Source organism: Octopus sinensis, linkage group LG3, assembly GCF_006345805.1.
Source record: "Octopus sinensis linkage group LG3, ASM634580v1, whole genome shotgun sequence".
NCBI lineage: Eukaryota > Metazoa > Mollusca > Cephalopoda > Octopoda > Octopodidae > Octopus > Octopus sinensis.
Window position 1 is genome coordinate 169,609,991 of NC_042999.1, and position 25,174 is coordinate 169,635,164.

At 35.8% G+C, this 25,174-nt stretch overlaps 1 protein-coding gene across 1 annotated transcript in view; it reads left to right on the forward strand.

Moving 5' to 3' along the window:
• Positions 1-24,598, forward strand: part of LOC115209233 (asparagine--tRNA ligase, cytoplasmic) — a 40,537-nt gene extending 15,939 nt beyond the window's left edge. The window contains exons 5-18 of the mRNA XM_029777507.2: positions 885-974; positions 2,265-2,343; positions 5,137-5,207; positions 6,514-6,600; positions 7,463-7,549; positions 10,099-10,155; positions 12,488-12,565; positions 14,690-14,767; positions 15,677-15,798; positions 17,012-17,147; positions 17,676-17,789; positions 20,854-20,985; positions 21,114-21,245; positions 22,376-24,598. Coding sequence (XP_029633367.1) covers positions 885-974; positions 2,265-2,343; positions 5,137-5,207; positions 6,514-6,600; positions 7,463-7,549; positions 10,099-10,155; positions 12,488-12,565; positions 14,690-14,767; positions 15,677-15,798; positions 17,012-17,147; positions 17,676-17,789; positions 20,854-20,985; positions 21,114-21,245; positions 22,376-22,507 — 1,395 coding nt within the window. The 3' untranslated portion in view covers positions 22,508-24,598. The remainder of the gene's footprint in view (positions 1-884; positions 975-2,264; positions 2,344-5,136; positions 5,208-6,513; positions 6,601-7,462; positions 7,550-10,098; positions 10,156-12,487; positions 12,566-14,689; positions 14,768-15,676; positions 15,799-17,011; positions 17,148-17,675; positions 17,790-20,853; positions 20,986-21,113; positions 21,246-22,375) is intronic.
• Positions 24,599-25,174: the final 576 nt, after the last annotated feature.

Genomic DNA, 25,174 nt, shown 5'->3' on the forward strand with positions numbered 1-25,174 from the left:
CTACTCCTTCCCTCATCTTTATGTTATTGTTTATACCTATTTTCCATGTTATTACAAATGTGATAGACCCTGTGAATGAGTATGTTTACATTGTTGTTGAAAGACCTAGCTCAGTGGTTCTCAACCAGGGTCCATGTGACCCCTGGGGGTTCACACTTTTGGGGATCCACATAGGCAAAGAAAAAATTTTGCAAGAAACAGCTAGGTTTCTTTCTCTAACATTTTACATAATCCAGCCTCCACAAGTGAATGTGTGAAAAACAAAATGGGAATTTTGAAAGAAGTATCTATAAAATTAGTTTATAAGCATCAAATGACTATGGGGGTGGGGTCTACCAGAGTAAAATAATAACCGAAGGGGTTCATAGGTAAAAAAAAATATGGTTGAGAATCACTGATCTAGATAATTAGTGATATGCTTTATATCAGACCTGATTAACTCATGCCAGCTTGTTAAAATGGGCCCTAAAGCACTCATGATTATGAAAGTAATAATAGCATTGGAACGACTAGTTTTACTTATTGATGTCCTTCCACTCAATTAAGAAGTAGGGATGGATTGTATTTAGGGGCACAGCACAATGATTTGTTAGGTTTGAATTCATGGTTGTTTTTTCATCCAGCAATTTAATCTTGTGCTCATTGTACTGTGGCACCATTGGAGGCATCATTACTCGATCTGTGCTTGCTTCGGTCTCCTCTTATTTTGTAGTCCAATGGTCAGCTATAAATCTACTTGCTCCAATACATCAAATGCAAATCTACAATTTTTAACAAAAGAAAATTTTGTCCAACAGTGATAACAAAAGAAGTTATAACATACAAACACACATACATAAATAGAGATATATAATTTTATACAATTTTCATCTCTGTAATTTCAGGCTGAAGATCAAGAAAGACGAGAGAAGAACCTTGAAGAAGCTAAATCAATCATTATCACCCAGGATCCCAGTCTTCCTGAAGGAAAAAAGGTTTTGTTTAATGAGCTTATTTATCTCTTCTCTGACCCCTAATTTCTTAAATATAAGTCCTCAACTGTTAGATTTATCACAATATCATTGTGTAAGTTCTCAATGATGTATTGGAAATGTATCCTTCCCTTGCAACTAACTCCCATATTAGACTCTTCTTTTCACTGGCTGCTTTGTCTTACATCAGTTCTCCCACTCAGTTCACACATCTGCATCTCTCCAGAATAATACTACAATACTAATAAAAAAAATACCATCCCTTTTATTTCATCCATACATATCTACAATACCCCATATCACCACTACATAACAATCCTAACAACTCTATTCCTGCCTAATAGGCCAGGCAAATATAAAATGCTTACACACAAAAATAGCCGCTGTATCAATAGCCTCGTCAGCTCCAAAGAAAGCACAGCATCAATGGTAAGTGCAGGGGAACTATAATTGTTTCACTCTGATAGAATCTAATTTGTTTACTTCTCGTTTAAGCACAACCAGGAGGTAGATGTGTATGGATGAAGTATAGGAACAAACTGGGCTCTGGAGGAAAAGCCCAGCTTTCATATGATATGCAGCGTGGTCCTCAAGTAGGCAGGACCTAGATATATTAGGAGCAATGGATCAACTGCCTGTGAGGCAATGACAGTAGCCACTATGTGGTCACTTAACCTGCTAAAAATAGTAACCATATCTTTCTCAACTCACATCCCAGTGGCTTAGAAAAGGATTCATTAGATAATGTGGTCTTTGCTTCCTTGCACATAGGCAAAAGACTGGATGGTCACATCTGGGATGCTTTGAGTTATATGATGTGCTTGATCCGGGCTGATTTGAGGCTAAACAACCAACTACCTCATGCCATTGGTCTGCCTGGCTGGAACTGAATACATTAACTAGCTCCACCTACCTTTCTTATACATCTTAACTCTAATCCTCCATCAACTACCACCATCCCCCGCTACCTCCACATTGTGTCACTTCACTTCAGTGAAGGGACTTCTATGTGATTGTTCAGCTTACTAAAGATAGGGCCCAAACCTCCCTGATATCACACTCTATCAGCTGCTAAAAATAGAAACACGCAATGTAATCTCGATGTAACAAAAGGTGAGGCATTGCACTAACATTCTTTTTGACCATAGAGCTGTCCTGGGACTAAACAATAATTCCACTCAACTTCTTTACCACTAATACAGCACCAAATAGTAGGAAGACTTGATTTTATTGGGAGAAAAAAATGACTCATTTTAAATAATTCCTTCATTGGCTATTTTTCAATAATTGTAGATAAAAATTTCTGCTAGCAAGGCACACCATAAAGAACGTGTGAAGATTTATGGATGGGTTCACAGAATACGGCGCCAAGGTAAATACTTTCTCTCACTCTCTTTGCATAGATACAATATATCATCACCATCATCATCTTTCTTTTACATCTATTTTTCTATGCTTGCATGGGTTGGACAAGTCTTCTCCAGCCCAACACTTTTACCACTTACCATGTTTTTTGGCCTTCATACATCCTCTGCGTTCATTGCCATGATTTGCTACCATGCAGTATTGCACTTCAGCCTCGAGTATCATTCAGTATACCCTCTGCTCGGAATGAGAATCCCTTTGTTGCAAGCAAGGGCAAATAGGTACTTGAACATTTTCCTATTTCATCTTACTCTCAATGCTAACCCTAACTACCCACTATTTCCATGAAGCTTTTCAAGCATTTGGAAGGATCTATTTCATGGGTTCTCTTATTGCTTGCTCCTCAGCATCTGTTACATCTGTCTTTGATCTCACTCCACCTCATCTCTAGTTTACATTCAATACGCTGCATGAGATTCTTCCCTACTCCTTTTCTGCATATTAATCATGACTACTTCTTATGTAGCCATAGAGTCCTGTCTTTCATGGTAAAATCTTTGATTTTGTTAGCTTTACCTTAAGATCTCTTGATTCTAGGCTTAGCGTCCATGTTTGGAATTTCTTCTGCAAATCTATTACAAGTTCAGCTATTATTAGGTCATCAGCATACAATTCTCATAGACGACCAATCCTAAATTCTTCAACTTATGCCACAAAAGTTATGAACATTAATGGGCATGAACCTGCATGTCAAATTTATCACTGAACTCATTACTAACTCCCACCTTGCTGATGGCATCTCTATGCATAGCTTTCATAAGCCATTCATCATCTGGTTTTTTCTGTGACCACCAGATTTGAGAGTATGGGATTCTTTCAAAGACTTTGTCTAAATCGACGAATGTCAGATATAATGGTTTACTCTTAGCTCTAGTTATTTCACTAGGAAGAGAATGTTGGTGGTAACTGTTCTGCTACAAACCTGAACTGTATCTCACCTAAGCGGGGAGCTGGCAGAAATGTTAGCACGCCGGATGAAATGCTTAGCGGTATTTCGTCTGCTGTTACGTTCTGAGTTCAAATTCCGCCGAGGTCGACTTTGCCTTTCATCCTCTCAGGGTCGATAAATTAAGTACCAATTACGCACTGGGGTCGATATAATCGACTTAATCCATTTGTCTGTCCTTGTTTGTCCTCTCTGTGTTTAGCCCCTTGTGGGTAGTAAAGAAATAGGTATCTCACCTAAGCTAATTTTCATTCTAATCATTTGTGCTATAATTCTTTGTTTTTTGTTTTTTTCATAATTTAGTCCATCTGTAGATGCTTCTTTCCAGAGGGTCTCCTTTGTTTTTGAAGTAGTTGATGAAGCCAGTAAATTGGTTGTATTTCCAAATGCTACTTGAATGATTATGTGAGTGATAAGTGCACATCCTATTTCACTGGATATTCTTAGCATCTCAGTGATTATCCTTAATATGGTCCAGCTGCTTTTCCTGCTTTCACATCCTTAATTTTATTCTCAACCATACAGCTGTTAATTTCATAACTAATCTCTCTATTCTATCAACATGTGGTAGTTCTTCCTACTCCCATACATTCTCCTCATTCGGCAACCACTCATAGTGACATTTCTGTGCCTTTTTCTTGTCAATGTTTGTAAGAGCATATGCACCACAGCCACTCTAAACACACTTCTTCCTCAACACTGTCTTGATTTGCATGACACAGTGTTTTGCAATCCAGAACACCTCACACCTCTGATTCTCAAATTGCAAGACATAAGCAAATATCTTGCTTTTGGCTTTTCTCTGTCCTACCTATAGCTGATATCCAGCTTCTCTTCTAGCTCTCAGATATTGTTATTTGCTCCCTCCGTTCTCTTGTGCAATTTTTTCAGGCCTCTCTTTTAGTTTTATTCTATCTACTATACCATTCTACCATTGTGTCACCTCCCTCCTGAATGGAAACTTACTCTATCCAGAACCTGCCTGTAGCTTGCTGTATGTTATCATGTCAAAGTTCATAGTTATAGTCCGTTATAGTCGCCATCTCTGCTTCTTCTTTAACATGCATGTCAACTAGTGTGTCTGTGGATCTACATCTGGCTGAGTGATACTTCTAACTGTTTTTTTTTCAATTATTGCTACAGATTTTCTATAGAAGTTAGAACCAGTACTGATTTGTACAATGTTTCATATACAGATACATCTATGTAAACAATGTAATCAAAATGACGTAACAAACCAGTACTGGCTCTAGTTTCTATAGAAAATCTATAGAGATAACCTAGGAAAAAAAAGTGATTTAATAGCACTACTAACACAGGTGGGGCACAGTGTTGACTTATAAGCCTTTACTATACTTGGTATTATACTATGGTGGCATACTGAAATACAGTGTTCTTACCTGCATTTAATACTTCTAATTCTACCTAACAAGGACAAAGACAGATTAACTCTTTAAAGTTCAGGCTATTCTGTCAAAAGGTAAAGCTTATTTATTCAAATATTTTGGATTAATCATGCATTATCTTGTAGCTTTGAAATTTTGATAAGGTAACGGTTAATTTTTAGAACAGTATTGTTGGAATGGTGTTAGAGGCCAGATTTGGCCAGTTTGAACACAAAGCATGTAGAATATTTGGGGTGGATATGGCCTGTTTAAATACGAAAGGATTAAAGAGAGAAATAACTCTCTCTGAAATTCAATATTACTGCCATTATTATCATCATCATAGCTATATTACCATTAGTAAAATTATTACAAAAAAATAACTAGGAATAACTGTTTTCCATTACAGGTCGCACGTTGATATTTTTGATTCTTCGAGATGGAACTGGTTTTTTGCAGTGCGTCTTGACAGATAAAATGGTAATTGATTTTTATTACATTCTGTGTTTCTACACACACACACACACACATACATTGGTGCTAGGCTGACCTATTTGGTAAATATCTAGAAGCCTAAAATGAAAACAATAAGAAAAATTAAGGAACTAGAAATAATTTGGACATTCAAGTATCTTGGTCTCAGCAAAGGAGTGAAGATACTACAGCTCATTATGATCTTAAAGAAAAAAAGACTCAATAATGTGACAATTCTGTTTGTAATATATAACCATTAAAAGGTGGCAAGCTGGCAGAATCATTAGCACGCTGGGTGAAATGTTTAGCAGTATTTCAACTGTCTTCACGTTCTGAATTCAAATTCCGCCAAGGTCGACTTTGCCTTTCATCCTTTCGGGGTCGATAAATTAAGTACCAGTTGCATACTGGGTCAATCTAATCGACTGGCCCCCTCCCCTAAAATTTTCGGGCCTTGTGCCTAGAGTAGAAAATATTATATAACTTATAAAGCATGAGATTGGAAATGGGGAAAGTATTCACGTGAAAATCTATTCTCGCTCTCCCACTGCTGAGCAATGACATTCTTTGTATTTTGTTGATATCTTAAGAATTTTATAAACTTTTGAGAGAAAGTAAAGTGAATCATTTTTAGAATCTCAAGGCTCATATAAAGCTATATATATATTATATATATAAAAAAAAAATAAGTTCAAAAAAGAACAATTCAAACTTTTTGAGAGGTTCAAAAAAAGAGAGACAATGATTTCTAAGAAAGGTCCATCATATTCATAAAAAACAACAAGTAGTAAGAATATGAAAATAATAGTTGAGAAATATCATTGTAGGTATAAATATACCATAAACAATTACAGAAAAATGGAAGATTACTTCTTCCTTTAACAATAAAAAACTAAATCTTTTCTGCAAGAATTTTACCTCCTCTACTACCTATACTAACCCCAATTATTCAAATAACTCTGTTTCTTCTACCAACGATTCCCATACTCACACAAACTCTTCCTCTATCAACACACATACACATAACAATAGTACATCTAATATTAGTAACAATTGTAACTGTAGAAACCCTAACACCTGTGCGGTTAAAGATAATTGTAAAATGAAAAATGTATATAAAGCTACTATTACAACACATGATCTCTCTAGGTTTCATTATATAGGTTGCATGCAGACCCCTCTTAAATTATGTTTGAATAATCATAAATCATCTTTTAATGATCCTTGTAACTTTTGTTTTGTAAAGTGTATGAAAATGTTAAGTTACTACAAAATTAAATGTTAATACTATAATTTCATTTTCGTTATCAAGTGCCAGACCTATGATGCTTTACTTCTTACTCGTGAATCAGCTGTTTGTGTATATGGAGTCATCAGTGAACTTCCTGAAGGCAAAAGTGTAAGTTTTTAGCATTATTTTCTCGCTCTGAAAGCTTACTTTAGACAATATCCTTTACTTGGCTGCTCCTCCTTCACCAGAACTAGTTCCTATACCTTACTTTATGATTGGATGACAAATATGCATTAAATAGAATAATTGTTTATCTTTTATTTATTTCAGTCATTAGACTATGGCCATACTGGAGTACCACCTTCAGTTTAGCTGAACAAATTGACTCCAGTAACTTAGTTTTTTAACTAAGCCTGGTACCTTATACAATCAATCTTTTTTTGCTGAACCATTAAGTTACAGGGATGTAAACAAGCCATCACCAATTGTTAAGCAGTGGTCATAGATGAACAGAATCACTCACACACATTATTTAAAACTGGTTGATTTGTCTCCATGAGGCTTAGGTTTGCAGGCTTCTGACAGAAACCTGGCACTTTCAGACTCAGATTATCAAATGAAGGTATACAGGAAGTTCAAGATGGCTATTGGAAACTGGGCTGTTATTGGTTGAGGCTGATCACATGGTGTTGTTAGAAGTGAAGTTCGCATTTCAGTGACACCAGATGCATCAGAATGAAATTCTTGGACCACATAGCTGGACAGGAATCTGGTGACATCTTGATGTCTGGTGGGCTTATGAAGAGATTTGGAAGCCGACAAGCAAGGCCAGTAAGAATGTGTATGTAAGTGTATGCCAGATGTAATTAGTTGTAAAATAGTTAAGTCTAGTTTACAGTTGTTGAAAGTACAATAAAAATGTTAAACCTTGATATTTAAATAAATCAAGAAATAAACTTTCTTGAATGTATTAAGTGCACTGGACTTGTCCTCTATAAAACTAAATGCTTACATTTGTATTATTTTCCAGGCACCAGACAATCATGAATTGACAGCAGATTACTGGGAGATTGTAGGTCATTCTGTAGCTGGTGGTGTTGACAATTTACTTAATGAGGTAACTTTACTTCTTAATTATCGTTTGTTATAGGTTTCCAACAAGCCAGTCACTGGTTCACCATATTTCTAGTGGTGAGAGTACAAGGGAATGTGTGAAATTTGGTTGGAAAAAATACCACAAGGTATTTTTGTTCAAATGCACTACTATATTAGTTTTTTCCTTTTTTATTTGTGCTAGTGTGTACATATTTAGCAAAGTAATGTATATTGGTATCAGCTGTATGCATACATTTTGATATACAACCAGCTTCCATGCAGGTTCCATCTACCAAATTTCACTCACCAAGCATTGTTATACTGAGTCTATAGGGTAATGTCTTTTGATTAGTTTTGATCTGAATTCAAGGAGTCTTCATTCAAGAGTATTGGTGTCCGAAACTATGGTACAGATTATTTTCGCCTGATTATAAGGTATAATAATTTCTATGTGTTTGGTGTGGCATGAGCTGAAGAATAGGTATTGTTTTGAATCTGTGGGTTTATAGAAGATGTTCGTTTCGATTTGATTATTGACTATTTTAATTAGGATGTCAAGGAAAAGAAGTTGTTTATTGCTGTGTTCCATGGTGAATTGTATGTTGCTATTGATATTGTTGAGCATTATTTTGAAATCAAGGAGTTTGTCCATGCTGTCTTTCCAAAGTATAAAGCAATTGTCCAAATACCTCTTCCAGTTCTCCTTGAAATGAGGTGCCATATTTTTGTAGTGATGATTGGTATATTTCAAGTTCTAGGTTACCCATTACAAGGTACGCAATCACTGGCGCAGCTCAGGTTCCCATTGCGATTCCACATTTTTGTCAATAGAGAACTGTATCGTACATGAAATAGTTGTTCAGTAGGATGAATTTGAGTGCTGCGATTATGAATCTGTGGTTGATGCATCCTGGGGATCTCTTCTGGGTATTTTTCTAGCCAGAAGGTGATTGCTTCTATACCATAATCGTGTGGGATATTGATGTACACGTTCACCACATTGAATGATACTAGCAGGGTTCCTTCATTTATTGTCTTCGGGAGGTGGTTGAGCATGTCTAAGTCATCCCTGATGAAGCTTTTCACATATTTCAGAAATGGTTTGAGTAAGACATCAAGGAAATTGCTCAAATGGTGGGTTTCACAAGCAGGGCCAGCAATGATGGGTCTTAGTTTGAGATCAGTAGGGGAGGAACATTAATAAATAGACTTGGAGAATCTTTGCAAGCTTTACAAATACGTGAATTTTTGTGTATTTTAGGTAATCTGTATAAAAAAGACTTGGTCTATATTTAAAATTGGATAAATAGTCAATTTCTTTTTTAGTGAGGCCCTTTCTATGTATTTGAAGTGTCTCGTAGTAAATCTCATAGTAAATATTGTTTTCCAAAATGGAGAGTATTAGATTTTTATAGTACTCACTACCACCGCACTTCCTTTGTCAGCTTCTTTAATGGTGAGGTTTATATCTTTTTTAACTCAATTAGGTTTTTCCATTCAACTTGAATTCTCTGAGGTATGGACTCGTACAAAGTTTGAATTGTTTCCAAGGGAATTTTTGTCCATTCTTCAGCTAAAACAGTCTCCAGTTCTTGTAGTGATGATGGTGGAGGATATCGACCCCTTACTTGTTTTTCTAAAATGCACCATAAATGTTCAGTAAAATTGAGATCTGGGGACTGTGGTGGCCAGATAAGATGTTCAACTTCACTAGAATGTTCCTCATGCCATTCAGTAACAACTTTAGCTGTGTGAATTGGTACACTATCATCCTGAAAGATTGGCCTTTCCCTCCGAAAACAGTTCCGCAACCATAGGATGAATTTGATCAGATAAAATGCTTAAATAGTCTTCACTAGTAATTCTGCCATGAAGGGAAACATTGGGCCGGCGGATTTCTAAGATATATTCCCCCAGATCATCACAGATCCTTCTCCATGTTTAACAGTTGGAAGAAGGCAGCCTGGGTCAAATGCTTCTTTTGGCTGTCTCCACACGTATACTTGGCCGGTGGTCGAAAATAATGTAAAGGATGACTCGTCCGAGAAAATAACATTCTTCCACTGCTCTAGGGACCAATTCTGTAGGTTTTTACACCACTGGCAACGCTTGGCAACGTTTGTTTTTGAAAGTAGTGGTTTTCTGATAGCAGACCTCCTGTGAAACCCAGCTTTGTACACCTCCTTTAATATAAGCTATATAGCTATCATGTGATGAAATAATTAGATTTAGAAGTTCAAAATCATAAAGTAAGATCAACTTGTAAATTGCTTTTGAGATTTCATTTCAGTAATTGCCTGTTAAAGACTGCAAAGTGCTCCATGGAACGGGGATTCCTTTAATAATTATAAAAACAAACAGTACTTCAGTAAATTTAATCTAATTAAGCTAATTATGTGCATTAGTAGTTTAAAAGATTCATCAAATTAAAAATAAGGTAGAGGAAGGTGTGTTGTGTTAAAATCATGATTCTGTGCCAATATTGTAAATACTTATAAAAATTTGATGACAGTCTAATGGCTGCTATTATTGTTGCTATGCTAACATTGTGAGTATATATTATTTTCACAGGATGCTCATGTTGATGTCCAGTTAGACAACAGACATATGTTAATTCGTGGAGAAAATGTAAGTATTTTTCTATCATTTTCTTAATTCTCTTAATTCTTCCGAATCAAATATAATTTCATTTAGAAAACCATGAGGTACCATTTGACTACCAATGTGTTGCTTTTGAAAACAAATATGCTTCAGTTGAAAGAACTGAATGTCCTGGAATGAAAAGGCAGCATCTATTTTTTAAACTTGAAATTGCTTGTACTCATCATCATCATCATCATTATCACTTTGACCCTTTCTTACTTGCATGGGTCAAACAGAATTTGTTGAGGCAGCTTTTCTATGGCTGGATGTCCTTCCTGCCACCAACCTTCACCTATTTCAAAACAAAGAAATATTTCCTCATAGCCAGACATATTTTTCACAGAAGAACAGAAATGAACCTCATCACTTGTATGATGGAGACACTTGTGTTTGCAATCATTACCTGATATCAAGACAAGGGTACACACATCGGAAGAACTAATTACCCATTGAATATCCAGGACGTGGCACAGCATTCCTTTTTCCCACTGCATTGTGTACTGAGTGTTCGGGGGCTTCATTCACACTCCATCTCCAACCTGCACAGATGTAATCCCTTCCACCTCTTGCTACTGCAGCACTATGCTCAGGTGTCTCCATTTGTACCAGAATATGGCCCTGTGTGGGACCAACTCTTCAGCTTGCCCTACCCTGGGCGACATATTATACCAGAAAACTGCCTCCATAGGGAAGATTCGTCCCCTCTCAGCCATGGCTTTAATTGTATGGTGGTGCCGTTCCACAATCCCATTTCCACCTGGCCTGTAACCAGCTCTGAAGAAACGTCTTGTGTTCCATCTTCCAAGCATCTCTCTCAGATGCTCTGAGCAAAAAACTGCACTGTTATCCATCAATAGCTCATCTACAGGTTCCCTTTCCAAAAACACTGCATTCAGCACCTCTGTGGCCTTGGCAGCAGTCTCTGTCCTGATTTCTCTTCATATAACTATTTGCTCTGATCCATAGTCGACCCCTGTAAAGTACACCTTTCTCTGACAGTGCACCACATCAATGGCTAATCTCTTCCATTCTTCCTCTACTTGAATCTCTCCTGGTTCATGTGAGTTTCGAGCAAGATCAATTGATTGGCACCTGTTGCAGTTCCCCACTATCGTCCAAATGCTCTCCCTGCTGACATCAGGGTTGACCATCCTAGCAACATCCTGTCAACCCCTATATGGTGCATGTTGTGCAGCCTCCTTAGTTCTGTGCCCTCCAACTGACAAACTGCTGCTACCCCACCCAGTACATCCTCTACTGTTTCCAACCAATGCTTTTCCACCCTGGTTAGAACGTCCTCCTTTTATTCCCTGCAGCTTCACCTCAAGTACCACCTTTATCCATCCACCAAATTGCCTTCCCTGGTGAACGGTCTCAACACATTTTACCGATTCTGATTTTTGTCGCCATCACAAAAAAACAAATGAAGAACAAGAGCAACAGAAAAATGTAAGATCTCCGCTTTTCGGATATCTCCTCACGGCTGGTAACAACATGCCGAAATAGTTTGTGGTTTGAAGGCACGTAAATAAAATTGTTCTTACCTCAACTTGCAATCGGGTACCACTGGCAGATTGATCAATTCTTCACCCATGTTGTCACAACCTCTCTCTATCCATGACTGGCATCTGTCACTCTCCTCTCTCATCACTTCTGCTCTTCCTTCCACCACAAGGACTAAAATAACTAATCCAATTTTTATGAATGTTTTAATTCAAGTTGTGACTAATGTGATGTGAATATAAGAACCGTCTAAAAATTCACATTTTGAAGTATCTGCTTCAGTTCCATATTGTATCTGGTTCTTTGTGATTTGTTGCAGTTGACTTAACCCTTTAGCATTTAAATTGACTGCATCCAGCCCAAATATTTTATCCGCTTTATGGTCAGACTAGCCACATCTGGCATGTCACACCAACCCTGTAATGTCATTCTAAGAATAAATACTCACATCATTAAAGTCTCAAAGCTATGAGATAATGTGTGATGAATTCAAGACAATGTGAATAAATAGGGATTAGATTTGACAGTATTATGACCCCTAAAGGGTTAATTATTACAACCATTTGTAAATCGTTCTTTATTCCTGTAATGTTTTGTTATCAATTCCCTACTTCAGAATCTTCAAATGCTTCCTATATATTCAGCCTCCCCAGCGGAGCAAAATTTTCACAATTTTCGTTAGGGCATACCTACAAATCTTAGTTAAAGTGATAATGATTGTATGAAATCTTTACAGATTTTCTTTACTTCTTGGTCTAAATTTTTAAACACTTATCTTAATTAATTACCCTTTTTTTCCCCCCCTTTCATTCAGGTCTCAAAAGTGTTAAAGATAAGATCAGTTTTAACTCATTGTTTTAGAGAACATTACTTTGCTGAAGGATATTTTGAGGTAAGTTGCAAAAATTTCCAAATTATGTCATATTTCATGTTGCATATTCAATGGCTGAAAATTTATTTAACAAAATGACTTTCTTTTATCATTTTAGCTGGTTTCAGTTGTTGGACTCTAGTCATCCTGTTTTGTTTTTTTTTGGTTAAATGTACAATTTATTTAATAGTATAGTAGCTGGTGCAGAGAGTGCCAGTGCACGGGGCAGCTGGTCATGCCAAGAGTGGTATAGAAGAGCTGAGGGCATCTGTGGCAGGGTAGAGTTGGTGAGGGGGACAAGGAAGTGTGAGTTGCTCTTTGTGTCTTCAACACCTGATCTCTGCCTCTTGATGTCTGTTATTTTTCATCAGGTCTCTTCCCTCAACAATGACTCACTCACTCGCCAAAGATTTAATACTTGGAACTTCAGTTAATGCTGCCGCCGCTGATAGTGGCTGGTAATTAATAGCTTTTCAGAGAAATAGCTAGGATACCAGTCTGCTAGTAATATGCCATAACTAGGGCCAATATGGCCAAAAGATCCATCCTCTGTCTATAGCAGCGTTTTTCAATCAGGGTTACTTGGAACCCTAGGGTTCTGCAAAAGGTTCCTAGGGGTTTCCCAAGAAAGAGTGAGATAAACTAATGCTAATATTACTCTACATGCACAACATGTTATTGGTTATTGTGATATGGATATCATCGTATCTTATGTTATCAAAAACCATAACAACCATTGGATATATATATGATATTTACCACATGAACTATGATGAAAAAATAGAAAGATATGGTATATAATTTGCTTTTGTGCAGGGGTTCCTTAAGACATGTATTTTAAGGGTTATGCAAGGGTAAAAAGGTCAAGAAACACTGATCTATAGTATCTTTTCATTTGAAGATAGGACCAGTTCAAACTTACTACCTGTATACATTCTTTGGAAAAAAAGTTGACACACCCAATTACTAAGGACTTAAATACTAGACTGTACACCTTTAACCTTTATATTGTTAAAGCAAAAGGATTAAATCCAATAATACCAGAAGCAACAAAAATACTGTTACACCTTGTGCCTACCCATCAAAAGAGAAACACCTGCAAACTTGTTTACTAAGTTCTGCACACCTGAATAAATTCTAAACAATAACAAAACCACAAATTTAATCCCTGAAAAATGTTTTTCAAAAAGCTTTTCCATAACAGCTGACTACAAAAACTTAATCACCACCTCATTCAACCACACATTCATGCATGCACACACACACACACAAAGATCATTTTAACTCAACAGAAACTATATAAAGGCAAGATGCACTGCCATCTGGTGATAAGTTAGTGGGCAAAAACTTTGAAGTTACTGTCAATAACATTCTTGTATAAGAATAATAAATATATACACACACACATACACACACACAAACACACACACACACACACCCACACACAAATGTGTGAGTGTTTTTGCATGTGTATGGCTGTCTGTGAGAATGTTTTCATTCTCTAATTGCATAAGGTAATTTTATTGAGAATCACCATTCTGTATTCTTGAGCACTTCACTTAGTCTTCAATAAAGGATAAGCCCTTAATAATATCTACAAGGGTTCAGTTTGATTGTTTAGGTGACTTATAAGCTAAGGCTATCGCTTGTGTACCCTGAACACTACACTGTGTAATGCAATTTTTGTTCTTGGGTAGCAACTGTTACTTCCTATTTGCTTACCCCTAGGAAGTATGAAAAATGGTTAATATTCCCTTCGAACTTTATTTCTGTTACATTTATTGAAATCACAAAGAATCCCTCTCAACACACGGCTATGATGCTCCTCCACTACTCTTGTTCATGATCAGAGATGCACATATTGTCAAGCCACTAAGGGACATACTCAAGTTGTTAGAGTCAAGCAACTGACAAGCAAATCTGTGGTATTGAGCAGAATATTTGCTTTAACGATATTTCTGCTTCAGCAACTCAGTACTGAATCTGTCTGAGATGTAATGGAAAATATGTTTCAAAACATTGATGTCCAGGTCACATTTCAAGTGTTGTTTCTTGTTTATTGAACTTGTTTCTTCAATCTTGAAGATTACCAACATCCGTTATTTAAATTGAAACCTACTTATTGTATATCACCTTGTCTTCTAGATAACTCCCCCAGCTTTTGTCCAAACACAAGTCGAAGGTGGTGCTACATTATTTAACCTCAACTATTTTGGTGAACAGGTAAGACTAACTTGTTTCATTGATACCTCTTGAAAGCTTTATTGTATCTTCATGAGTTGCATGTTTTAATCAGATATTCCTTACTGATGAACTTTAATAGCTTGCCTTGCTATGTATAATACTGAGCCCTGGATCGCAAAACAACTGTGCAGCTCTGCAATATTTAACTCATTAGAATTTAAACTGGTCGTATTCAGGTGCAAATATTCTTCTTGTTTTATGTCCAAACTGGCCAGATCCAGCCTCTTGCACCTATCTTACAAATGTTATTCTAAAAACAAACATTCGCATCATTAAAATCTCAAAGCTACAAGATAATGCAGGATTTATTCAAAACAATATGTGCGGGTGGCACGTAAAAGCACCGCCCGTTCGTGGCCATTTGCCAGCTCTGTCTGGCACCTGTGCGGGTGGCACGTAAAAAGCACCCACTACACTCACGGAGTGGTTGGCGTTAGGAAGGGCATCCAGCTGTAGAAACACTGCCAGATCAGACTGAGCCTGACGAAGCCTTCCAGCTTCACAGACCCCAGTTGAACCGTCCAACCCATGCTAGCATGGAAAGCGTATGCTAAATGATGATGATGATGATGATGATGAATAAGTAAGCATTACATTTGACAGAGTAATCTGAATGTTAAAGGTTTAATAGGGAGTTAGGTTTGGATGAGTTTTACACTATTACCTATTACATCGACTTTTGTGATCAGTGTTTTAAGTTATACTGATATAAGTTAATATAAAATATGTATAAACGCATTGAAAAACTACCTTTTGTTTTTATGTTAAGTTTTTCTTTTTTTATTAATGGTGGATCAGATGTTTCTTCTGTAACGGAATTAAAGTGAATGTGCACATTAAATATGCAATCCCTACTTGTTCTATTTATCTGTTTCTTTCTCTCTCTAGGCATATTTAACTCAGTCATCACAACTTTATTTGGAAACATGCCTGCCATCTCTTGGTGACACATTTTGCATTGCTCCGTCATTCCGTGCTGAATTATCTCGTACAAGACGCCATCTTTCTGAGTATGTGGAAGGATTATTTTTTTTATATTTCTATAATTAATCAGTTTTGAGTACTTGAGGTCCATATAGCAGCTGGTTTGTATTCAATAGGTTCAAATCCTATCAGAAACTTGGTATTGTTGTTTAGCTTCACATCAGCTCTGATGAAAAAAGGCCTATGATTAAAGCATGACTATCCCTTTTTCCCAAACACAGTGTTTCTATGACATATCTATCCAATCTGATCTTTCCTTTATTAAGGCAGCAGGATGTAATTTGATAGATTTGGCTGTTATTTCCTGCTTGCCAACTGACTCCATAAAAGCTGCCGTTTTAGTTTGAAACTTGGTGTGATATATAAAGCGCTTGGGATTGTTTCCTACTACATTCTAATCATGTCTGTAGTTCTGGTGATGAATAGCAATTAAAACGAAAGAAACTAAGAATTAGTGATGGGTGACATTGGTGAAAGACAATTAATAAAATAATTTTACATGTCATAAGCTGTGATTTCTTGTGTAGGGGTCTTCTTGAAGACTGTATATGTATATCAATTAAATGGTTTAATGTATGATTTCTTTTCGTGGAACTTTATAGTTAGCCTTTCTTGTGAGCAAACACACATGCTCAGTTGACCACACTCAGCTTCTTCCTCTCAGATTATTAAATAATTCAATACACTAAAATATATTTTTATTGTGAAAACGTAATACAGGTTGGTATTTGGCAAAATAGACCTAAAATTATTAGTAACATAGGACAGATACCAAATTAATTGCAGTTTCAGATTTATTTGTCAGAGTTTTCTTAATTCCATTGCAGTAATGGAAGAAAAGTCATACCTGTGCAGATAAGTCATACCTGTGCAGATAATGCTTCTTAAATTTACACAGATTACTGCATATCTTTCCATCACATTATCATGTTTCACTAACCACACACTACCTTATCGATGTTTCATTAACCACACACTATCACACATCTACATTTTACTGGCCATCCAACATTACACACCATAAATCATCATCCCGTTGTGTTTCACTGACCGTACATTATAACAGTAATATTTCACTAATCACACACTATCGTGCAACTGTTTCACAATCTATACACTATTATCAACACTACATATAACAAATGCCAGCTGAAAACTTCTTACTCTATTTTTATTTCACCATGTTTATTTTATCTATCTACCTCAATAATAATTATAGTTTCCTTGTTTTCCTCCCAGGTACACACATGTAGAAGCTGAGTGTCCTTTCATTACATTTGATGAGCTTCTTGATCGTGTGGAGTATCTAGTCTGTGATGTTGTTGAGAGAGTGTTAAAATCACCACTTGGACATCTTGTCCATGAACTGAATCCTGTAAGTATCTTTGGATAGACTTCTGATAATATTTTTTATAAAGATGCAGCCTCAAGCACATGGTAACAGAAATCACTATGGTATAAATAGTCATGATTAGTGAGATCATTGTAGCAAACTGTTTTGTTATGGGTGAAATGTTGCTGTCAAGGTATATTTTATCTGTTTGCCAACCAATATTTTCATAAGTAATGAAAAATCAATTCCTTTAGTACAAAAATATGTACAACTGAAACTACCTAAAAAAAACCATCCCCAATTCACTTTTTTATCTTCATAGATTTGTTTATATTCTTTAGCATTTGTAACAGATTTTATATAAAAACAATTTCTGTAATAAAAACCATCAAATATGAAGTGGGATTGTTATATATTTTTAAACCAGGTTGACCATAACTAACAGCATAAATGAAACATGTTTAAGGACATGTTATAATCTCTTTCGGGCTTATATTGGGAAATTTCACTCCTTTCTAGCTGACTTTCTCAAAGTCATATCTTTGTATTTATTATTACATTTTTTTCCAGACTTTCCAACCTCCTAAACGTCCTTTCAGAAGAATGGATTATAAAGATGCTATTGAATATCTAAAGGAGCACGACATTCGAAAAGAGGATGGTACTTTCTATGAATTTGGAGAGGTTAGTGTCATTGAATATAAATGAATCAACCCCTGTGTTAGTTATTGAATAATTTAGATTGCATCAATTGTATTATCTTCAGGTTTCATATATAAAACCTATGAAAAGTAGGTTACTATACTAACTATACTCAAGTGTTCCCTTGAATGGTAGATTTAACTTATTGCCCAATTTAATACTGCCATCTAACCCTTTGATGCCTTTGGCAGAATCCCTCCCGGTAATGATCCTACTAAATGACTTAGCCTGTGATGACTAATTATACTCTTGGTTTCCACCTTTAGTCATCTCTTTTACCACTGTCAGCTCAGGTAATATATAATTCCTTCTATAATAGTTTAGTGATGGCAGTCTAAGAGAACAAGGACAGCAAAACATAAATGATACAGGTTAGCTCACCTGATTTACCAGGTGAGCTAACCTCTAGGCCAGTGGTTCCCAACTTGGGGGTTCACAAAAGTAGTACTAGGGGTCTGTGAAGTAAATTCAAAATTCCATATATATATATATGTTTCTTTATTGCCCACAAGGGGGCTAAACACAGAGGGGACAGACAAACGGATTAAGTTGATTATATCGACCACAGTGCGTAACTGGTACTTATTTAATCAACCCCGAAAGGATGAAAAGCAAAGTCGACCTCGGCGGAATTTGAACTGAGAACGTAACGGCAGACGAAATACGGTTACGCATTTCGCCCGGCGTGCTAACGATTCTGCCAGCTCGCCTTATATATATATATATATATATATATATATATATATATATATATATATATATATATATATATATATATATATATATATATATATATATATATATATATATATATATAAGGATGAGCATATTAAAAGGGGTCTGTGGGAAAACTCATTTAAATAAAAGGGTTGGAAACTACTGCTGTAGGCATGGAACACATCTCGTTTACTGTTGGTGGAAGGAAATGGATTGAATAACACAAAGCAATCTTAAAAGCTGGTATAGCTTGAATGAGTCATTGTTGTTTGTAAGATAGAAGTGCTCTTTACCTTATTTCACCAGGGTATAGCCAGTTGCTTTTAAGATAATAAATATTTATCTGGTTACAGTGAGAGCTTTGTTTACATTAGTAGTAAATACTCACCTGATCTGAGATAGCTTTTACATAGGTAGAAATATAGTACAAAACTGAACTTGATTGTCATGAAAATCCTTTCTTCAGTAATTTATATGTAAATATCTAGGTTTCCATATATTATTCTATACATGGCATCTTTTTATCTTTGTTGATTGTGATAGAAAGAAACAAAGATACAGAACTGGTAAAAATTGAAAAAAGGGTGCTCTGGATCCATCTTCTGATGGATGTTGAATCCTAGTGTTCTATTCTGTTGTTACATTTTGAGAGTATATTAATAAAATTATATAAGTTTTGTAAGAATTAAAGAAGTGTGGCTGTGTGACAAGAAGCTTGCTTCTCAACCTCATGGTTCTGGGTTCAATTCCACTGCGTGGCACCTTGGACAAGTGTCTTCTAATAGCCGCAGGCTGACTGAAGCCATGTGACTGGATTTGGTAGACGGAAACTGAAAGAAGCCCATCACATATGTGTGTGTGTGTGTGTGTGTGTTGTCCCCCACCGTTACTGCTTGGCCACTGGTGCTGGTCTGTTTACTTCCCAGTAACTTAGCAGTTCAGCAAAGAAGATTGATAGAATAAGTACCTAGCTTTAAAATAGTAAGTACTGGGGTCGATACATTCAGCTGAAAATTCTTCAAGGCAGTGCCCCAGCATGGCCACAATCTAATGCCTGAAACAAGACAAAAGATAAGACAAAAGATATAATAACAACAGACATTATAAGAAACGGTTTGAGACCGAAAAGAGTTACGGGTTTACTTGGATTGCATTTGAGTTTTGTATTTAATCATTTCAGTTGGCCAAATTACCTTTTTTTTTTTATTTACAATTAAAAAATAATATTTAAATGAAACAAAAAAGGAAAGGGAAGGAAGAAAAAGAAAAAAGGAAAATTAAGCAACAAAAGGGAAAGACACAGACTCTGGTATGAGAGGTAATTTGGCTGTGCCCAGCAGACAAAATGGCAAAGGCACTGCCACAAAGATTGGCTGCTGGTCAGTCGTACCCTAGTATTTGTTTATCGTCCTCTCCTCTGCATTGCAGGCTGTAATGCCCAGGTTTGTGACTGATGGGACATTGGAGACAGAGAATGTGTTGCAACACATTGCATTCCAGATTAAGGGATTTACCTCCCTCAAATGGGAAGAGGGTTATTCTGTTTGGGTGCCTACAGTTGATGTGGTCAAGGCCAGTTGGCTTCAGTTGTGATAGGAAGCTGTTTTGAAGCTCCTCTTGATGATGTCCTTGAGAGCGGAATGTGAGGAGAACCAGCCTGCAGTAAGTTAGCATGATGGTGGGTGCAGACCAAACTTGTCAAACACCAGTCCTACAACAGCATTTGTCTGGTTCGTACACGTGGAGGTTGAGGCCCAGGGTTACTCCAATGTGAGTACACTCATTATCAAGTAGGGTACTGGTTGATGAGAACGGTATCAAATTGAACCATGTGTCGCTGTTTGGTTACAAGGTGGAGTAGTGGCATGTGAGATGGTGTTGGTCCTAGGAAAACCTGCATGTAATATCATCCCAGTTACATCGGACATCTGTATACTAGAGGACTGTTAGACCTTTGTTGGTCCAATTGGCCAGAGCTGACTCCATTTTTTAGGTCACATCAAGTTCTTTCATCATGTAGTGGATCTCGTTGTTGAGGGTGTGACTACAAAGCACTTATCCTTCCATCTAAATTCAATCCTTAAAACTATTTTATTTAATTATTTTCCCCTGATAATTAAAACATCTTATAACTCTGCTTTTGAAGCTCAGTGGAATAAAATAGAAACTCTATTTGAAAATCAATAATGGAGCAGTGATTGACAATAGGAATACTGCTTCAAAAGCAAAATCTTCCTCTCATCCATGCCAGTATAGAAAAATGGATATTCAACAAAAGTGAATGTGCAAGTTAAGCATGTAAAATTCAATTTTTTTTTTTCTGTTTTAGGACATTCCAGAAGCACCTGAAAGGAAAATGACGGATCAAATAAATGAACCAATCCTTCTGTGTCGATTCCCACCTGAAATTAAATCTTTTTATATGCAGAAATGTGCAGATGATCGTGGTGCCACTGAATCAGTAAGTTTTCAAATAATTCTTTAGCCCAGAACTTTTACCTGTTACTCTGCCTACCTCACAATAGAAGCTTTACAATATGGCCCTAATGTGAAGTTATTTAATGATTTTTTTTTTTCACATTGTTGTAGGTTGATTTGCTGATGCCAAATGTAGGTGAAATTATTGGTGGCTCTATGAGGATGAACGATGAAAAGGAACTTCTTGAGGCCTATAAAAAAGAAGGAATTGACCCGACTCCTTACTATTGGTACACTGACCAGGTAATTGTTTGTTGTTCATAAGATTTTATGGTAATTAATGAATCTATTGTTTGGGAATAAACTACAAGATATAAGCCAGATATGTTTTAGTCTGCTCTTCCAATGTATTTATTGCATTGTTATTATTCAATAGATGTTTGTGTGGAGAGCAGTTCCACAACAAATGTGTGAAAGAATCATTGAAAACCAAACTCCCACTTCCCAATGTTATACACAAAAGTCTTCTAAGTTAGTTTGGTGTGTGGAACTGAGGAAGCAGTCTGCTATTAGATGTGTTATTATTATCATTATTATTATTATTATTGTTAAAGTGGTGAGCTGGCATGTGGACAAAAATGCTTAGCATTTTGTCCATCTTTAAAATCCAACCTCAAATTCTACCAAAGTCTGAATCAAATGAGAAAGTTAGTCTTAAGTGCAGACGAGACTGATATACATAACTGTAGTCATTCAGTGGGAAGAGGGATAGACATGTGGCAGAAAAGTTCAAGAAATGGAGTTTGTAACTAGAATCTCAAACATGTATATAGTGATGGAGATAAACTGGTATCAGTCCATTAAAAATAGCTCATTTAATGCTGTCTAAAAGTACAAATATGCAAATTAGACAAGCCACCATGGTGTTAACATAATTTATGGCTGTTTTATACTATAGCTAAATGCTCTGTGCTATTGACTGGAGGAAGGAAGTTGAATTTGTCTTCTCTGAAGAGCAGTCAACAAACTATGAAATAGTTCATCAAAAGACTTGCCTCTTATTTTTAGCACATCAGTAGCATAGAAAGAATGTATTTACATTCTTTGTTCAACCACAGAGAGGCTTTGTAAATTTTAAATTCCTTCCAGTTCTGATTTACACTACATTGTGCATAAAATAGAAAGATCGATAGTTTAAGCCAAGTCAGTTCTAGCTTTCACATCTTAAATACAGCAGATTATTCTACTTGCTAAATGCTAAGGCTTTCATTTTACAGTTACAATTACGTATTTCAAAGACTATCAAGTTATATATATACACTTGTTCCCACAAGATGAAGAATTATATTTTTAAGAATTAGATTTTTTTAAAAATTCATTTGGTTTGTAGTTGTATTAATAACATGTCTTTGATTTTCATTTTTTTTTTCCAGCGTAAATTTGGTAGCTGTGAACATGGTGGCTATGGGCTTGGTCTGGAGCGGTTCCTCTGCTGGCTTCTCAATCGATACCATATCCGAGATGTGTGCCTGTATCCACGTTTCATTGAACGATGCAAACCTTAATTCTGACCTGTTGACTATAATCTTTTCTACATAATTAAAATGTAATTCTTAACTTGAAATGCAGCGCTTCATAGAGAACTTTCCAAACCTTACCTTTTATGAACTTCATTTATTTAACCGTAATCATTTCTTTTCTGTTTTTATTAACCAATCTGATAAATACTTCTCAGAAATTATTGCCTTGCTATCATTATTATTATTATTATTATTATTATTATTATTATATTATTATCATTATTATTATTATTGTTGTTGTTGTTAAGGTGGTGAGCTGGCATGCGGACAAAAAGGCTTAGCATTTCGTCCATCTTTAAAATCCAACTTCAAATTCTACCAAAGTCAACTTTGCCTTTCATGCTTTCAGGGTCGATAAAATGAGAGCCATCTGAGCACTGGAATCAATTCAAATGACTAGCAGCCTTTCTCCCAAAACTTCAGGCTTTGTGTCTATAGTAGAAAGAATTATTATTATTATTATCATTATTATTATTATTATTATTAAGGCAGTGAGCTGGCAGAACCATTAACAGCAAACTGATAAATCAAGTACCAGTCACGTACTGGGGTCAATGTGATTGACTATCTCTCCACCACCACCACAAATTGCTGGCCTTGTGCTTATCATAGAAAGGTTACTACGACTACAGTATTTTTTTTTTTGGCTCTTTAAATTGTCATTTCAAATTCTGCCATGGTCAACTTTGCCTTATGTCTTTTGGGAGTTGATAAAATAAAGTACCAGTCAAGTACTGGGGGTGATTTAATTGGCTAAACCCCTTCACCAAATTTCTGGCCTTTGTCTATGTTAGAAACTATTATCATGATTGAGCTTAATCCCACCCGGGTTGATAAAATGGGTACGAGGTTAATATAATTGACTTTTCTCTCCCCAGAAATGTGTAATCTTGTGCTTAAGATAAAAATCAAACACTTGACATTCTTTTCAACAAACAAGAACTTAATTTACAATAATTAGAAACAGTTAATTAGCAATAATGTTCACATTTTAGCACTGATGGAGATTTGATAGCCAATTAATGCATTGACAGATGAGTGTATATGTATGATTTTAAACAAGCGCATGTTGAGTTAAATATTAGTCTGACATGACATGCAGCTATGGCAGTTTACTGCTTGGGTAGGATGGAATCAGTGAATTCCATTCCACTTAAAGAGCAAAATATGGCATGGTGAGAGGTTAAGCATCAGAAATGTCCCAGTCTAACTCTTCGATGTTTTAGGACAGCATTGCATTTGAATAAACCTTGTTTCTTGGATGCAAGTCTGCCAAGCCTACTAAATTAAATTACACAAAAGACTGCATATAAAATATACTTCAAAAATATATAATCTGATTTAATAAATTTTGTGGTCATTCTTAATAAAAATTTTGGTCTTAGAATGGTAGGTAAAAAGAAAATGTTGGAAAAAAACATTGTTATTTCTTAACTGATAAAGGCAGTAAGCTGGCAGAATTGTTTGCGTGCTGGACTTTGCAGTTTTACATTCTGAGTTCAATAACGGGATAAACGGGATTGATGTTATCAACTAGCCCTCCCCCCCCAAAATTTCAGGTCTTGTAGAAAGAATTATTTCTTAGCTCATAATTATAATGATAATAACATATTTGACCAGAAATGTATTAAGAAAACAATTAATTTAAATATAAATGATAAAGGAACCAATTAATCATTTTGCAAAAAAAAATAAAGGTAGTAACCTTGACTATTTTTGGCTGTCCTCTTTCAAACCCAGTTGTTTCTGACGTGTAAATTGAAATACTAATTATTTCTAGCATCAAAATATGGTTCTGTATGACTCCACACCAGAATGTATGACACTCACTAGAATCACCTTAGTAACGAAATGTAATGCATACATCCTTGTCCAATGTTTGCTTATTATTCTAGGTTTTCTTCTTCGGTTAGCTATGCCCATTATCAGTGTTAATGCTAACAAGGTTTGGTGGTCCATTGTTTTTTTCTTTTTCATCTCACTTTCTCTCTTCTCCATTGGGTAAGTGATGGAAATATTGTAACAAAGAAATGTAAAAACGATTTTGAATGAATAAAGAATAATTTCTGATCTAAAGTTACTATTGTTTTCTGACTAAAAATAAAAACACAACAAACGTAGACCTAACTGCACACTTTCTCATACACACAATATTTGGGATCTTTTCCTTTTGATGGACGGAATTTTCTAGTTAACTAAACAATTTGTAACAAGGTCTCAGGTGGACAAACACAAAGGTAGGCAGTGAGTGATGGGAAAGTAAAAAAGAAAAAGAAAATTTCAAAAATCTTTTCAAGGATCCAGTTAAGGATCAGTCAAGTACAAAAAAAGAAAACCATCCAATTTATTTATTGATTTAAACTAGTTAAAAAGAAGATTGAAAAAAATGATATTTATATAAACTTAACATGAGTTACTGTACTTGTGTATTTATAAATATAGTTAGCATTAAGCAAAAAGGGGGTGTATAGAGAATGTTACTTAAGATCCTAATCAAAAACATTTCACTTTATAGTTTCCTCGGTTCTGTACCAATATATATGTCCAATAAGGTGGTGAGCTGGCAAAACTGTTAGCACGCCGGGTGAAATTCTTAGCAACATTTAGTCCATCTTCATGTTTTGAGTTCAAATTCTGCAGAGGTTGACTTTA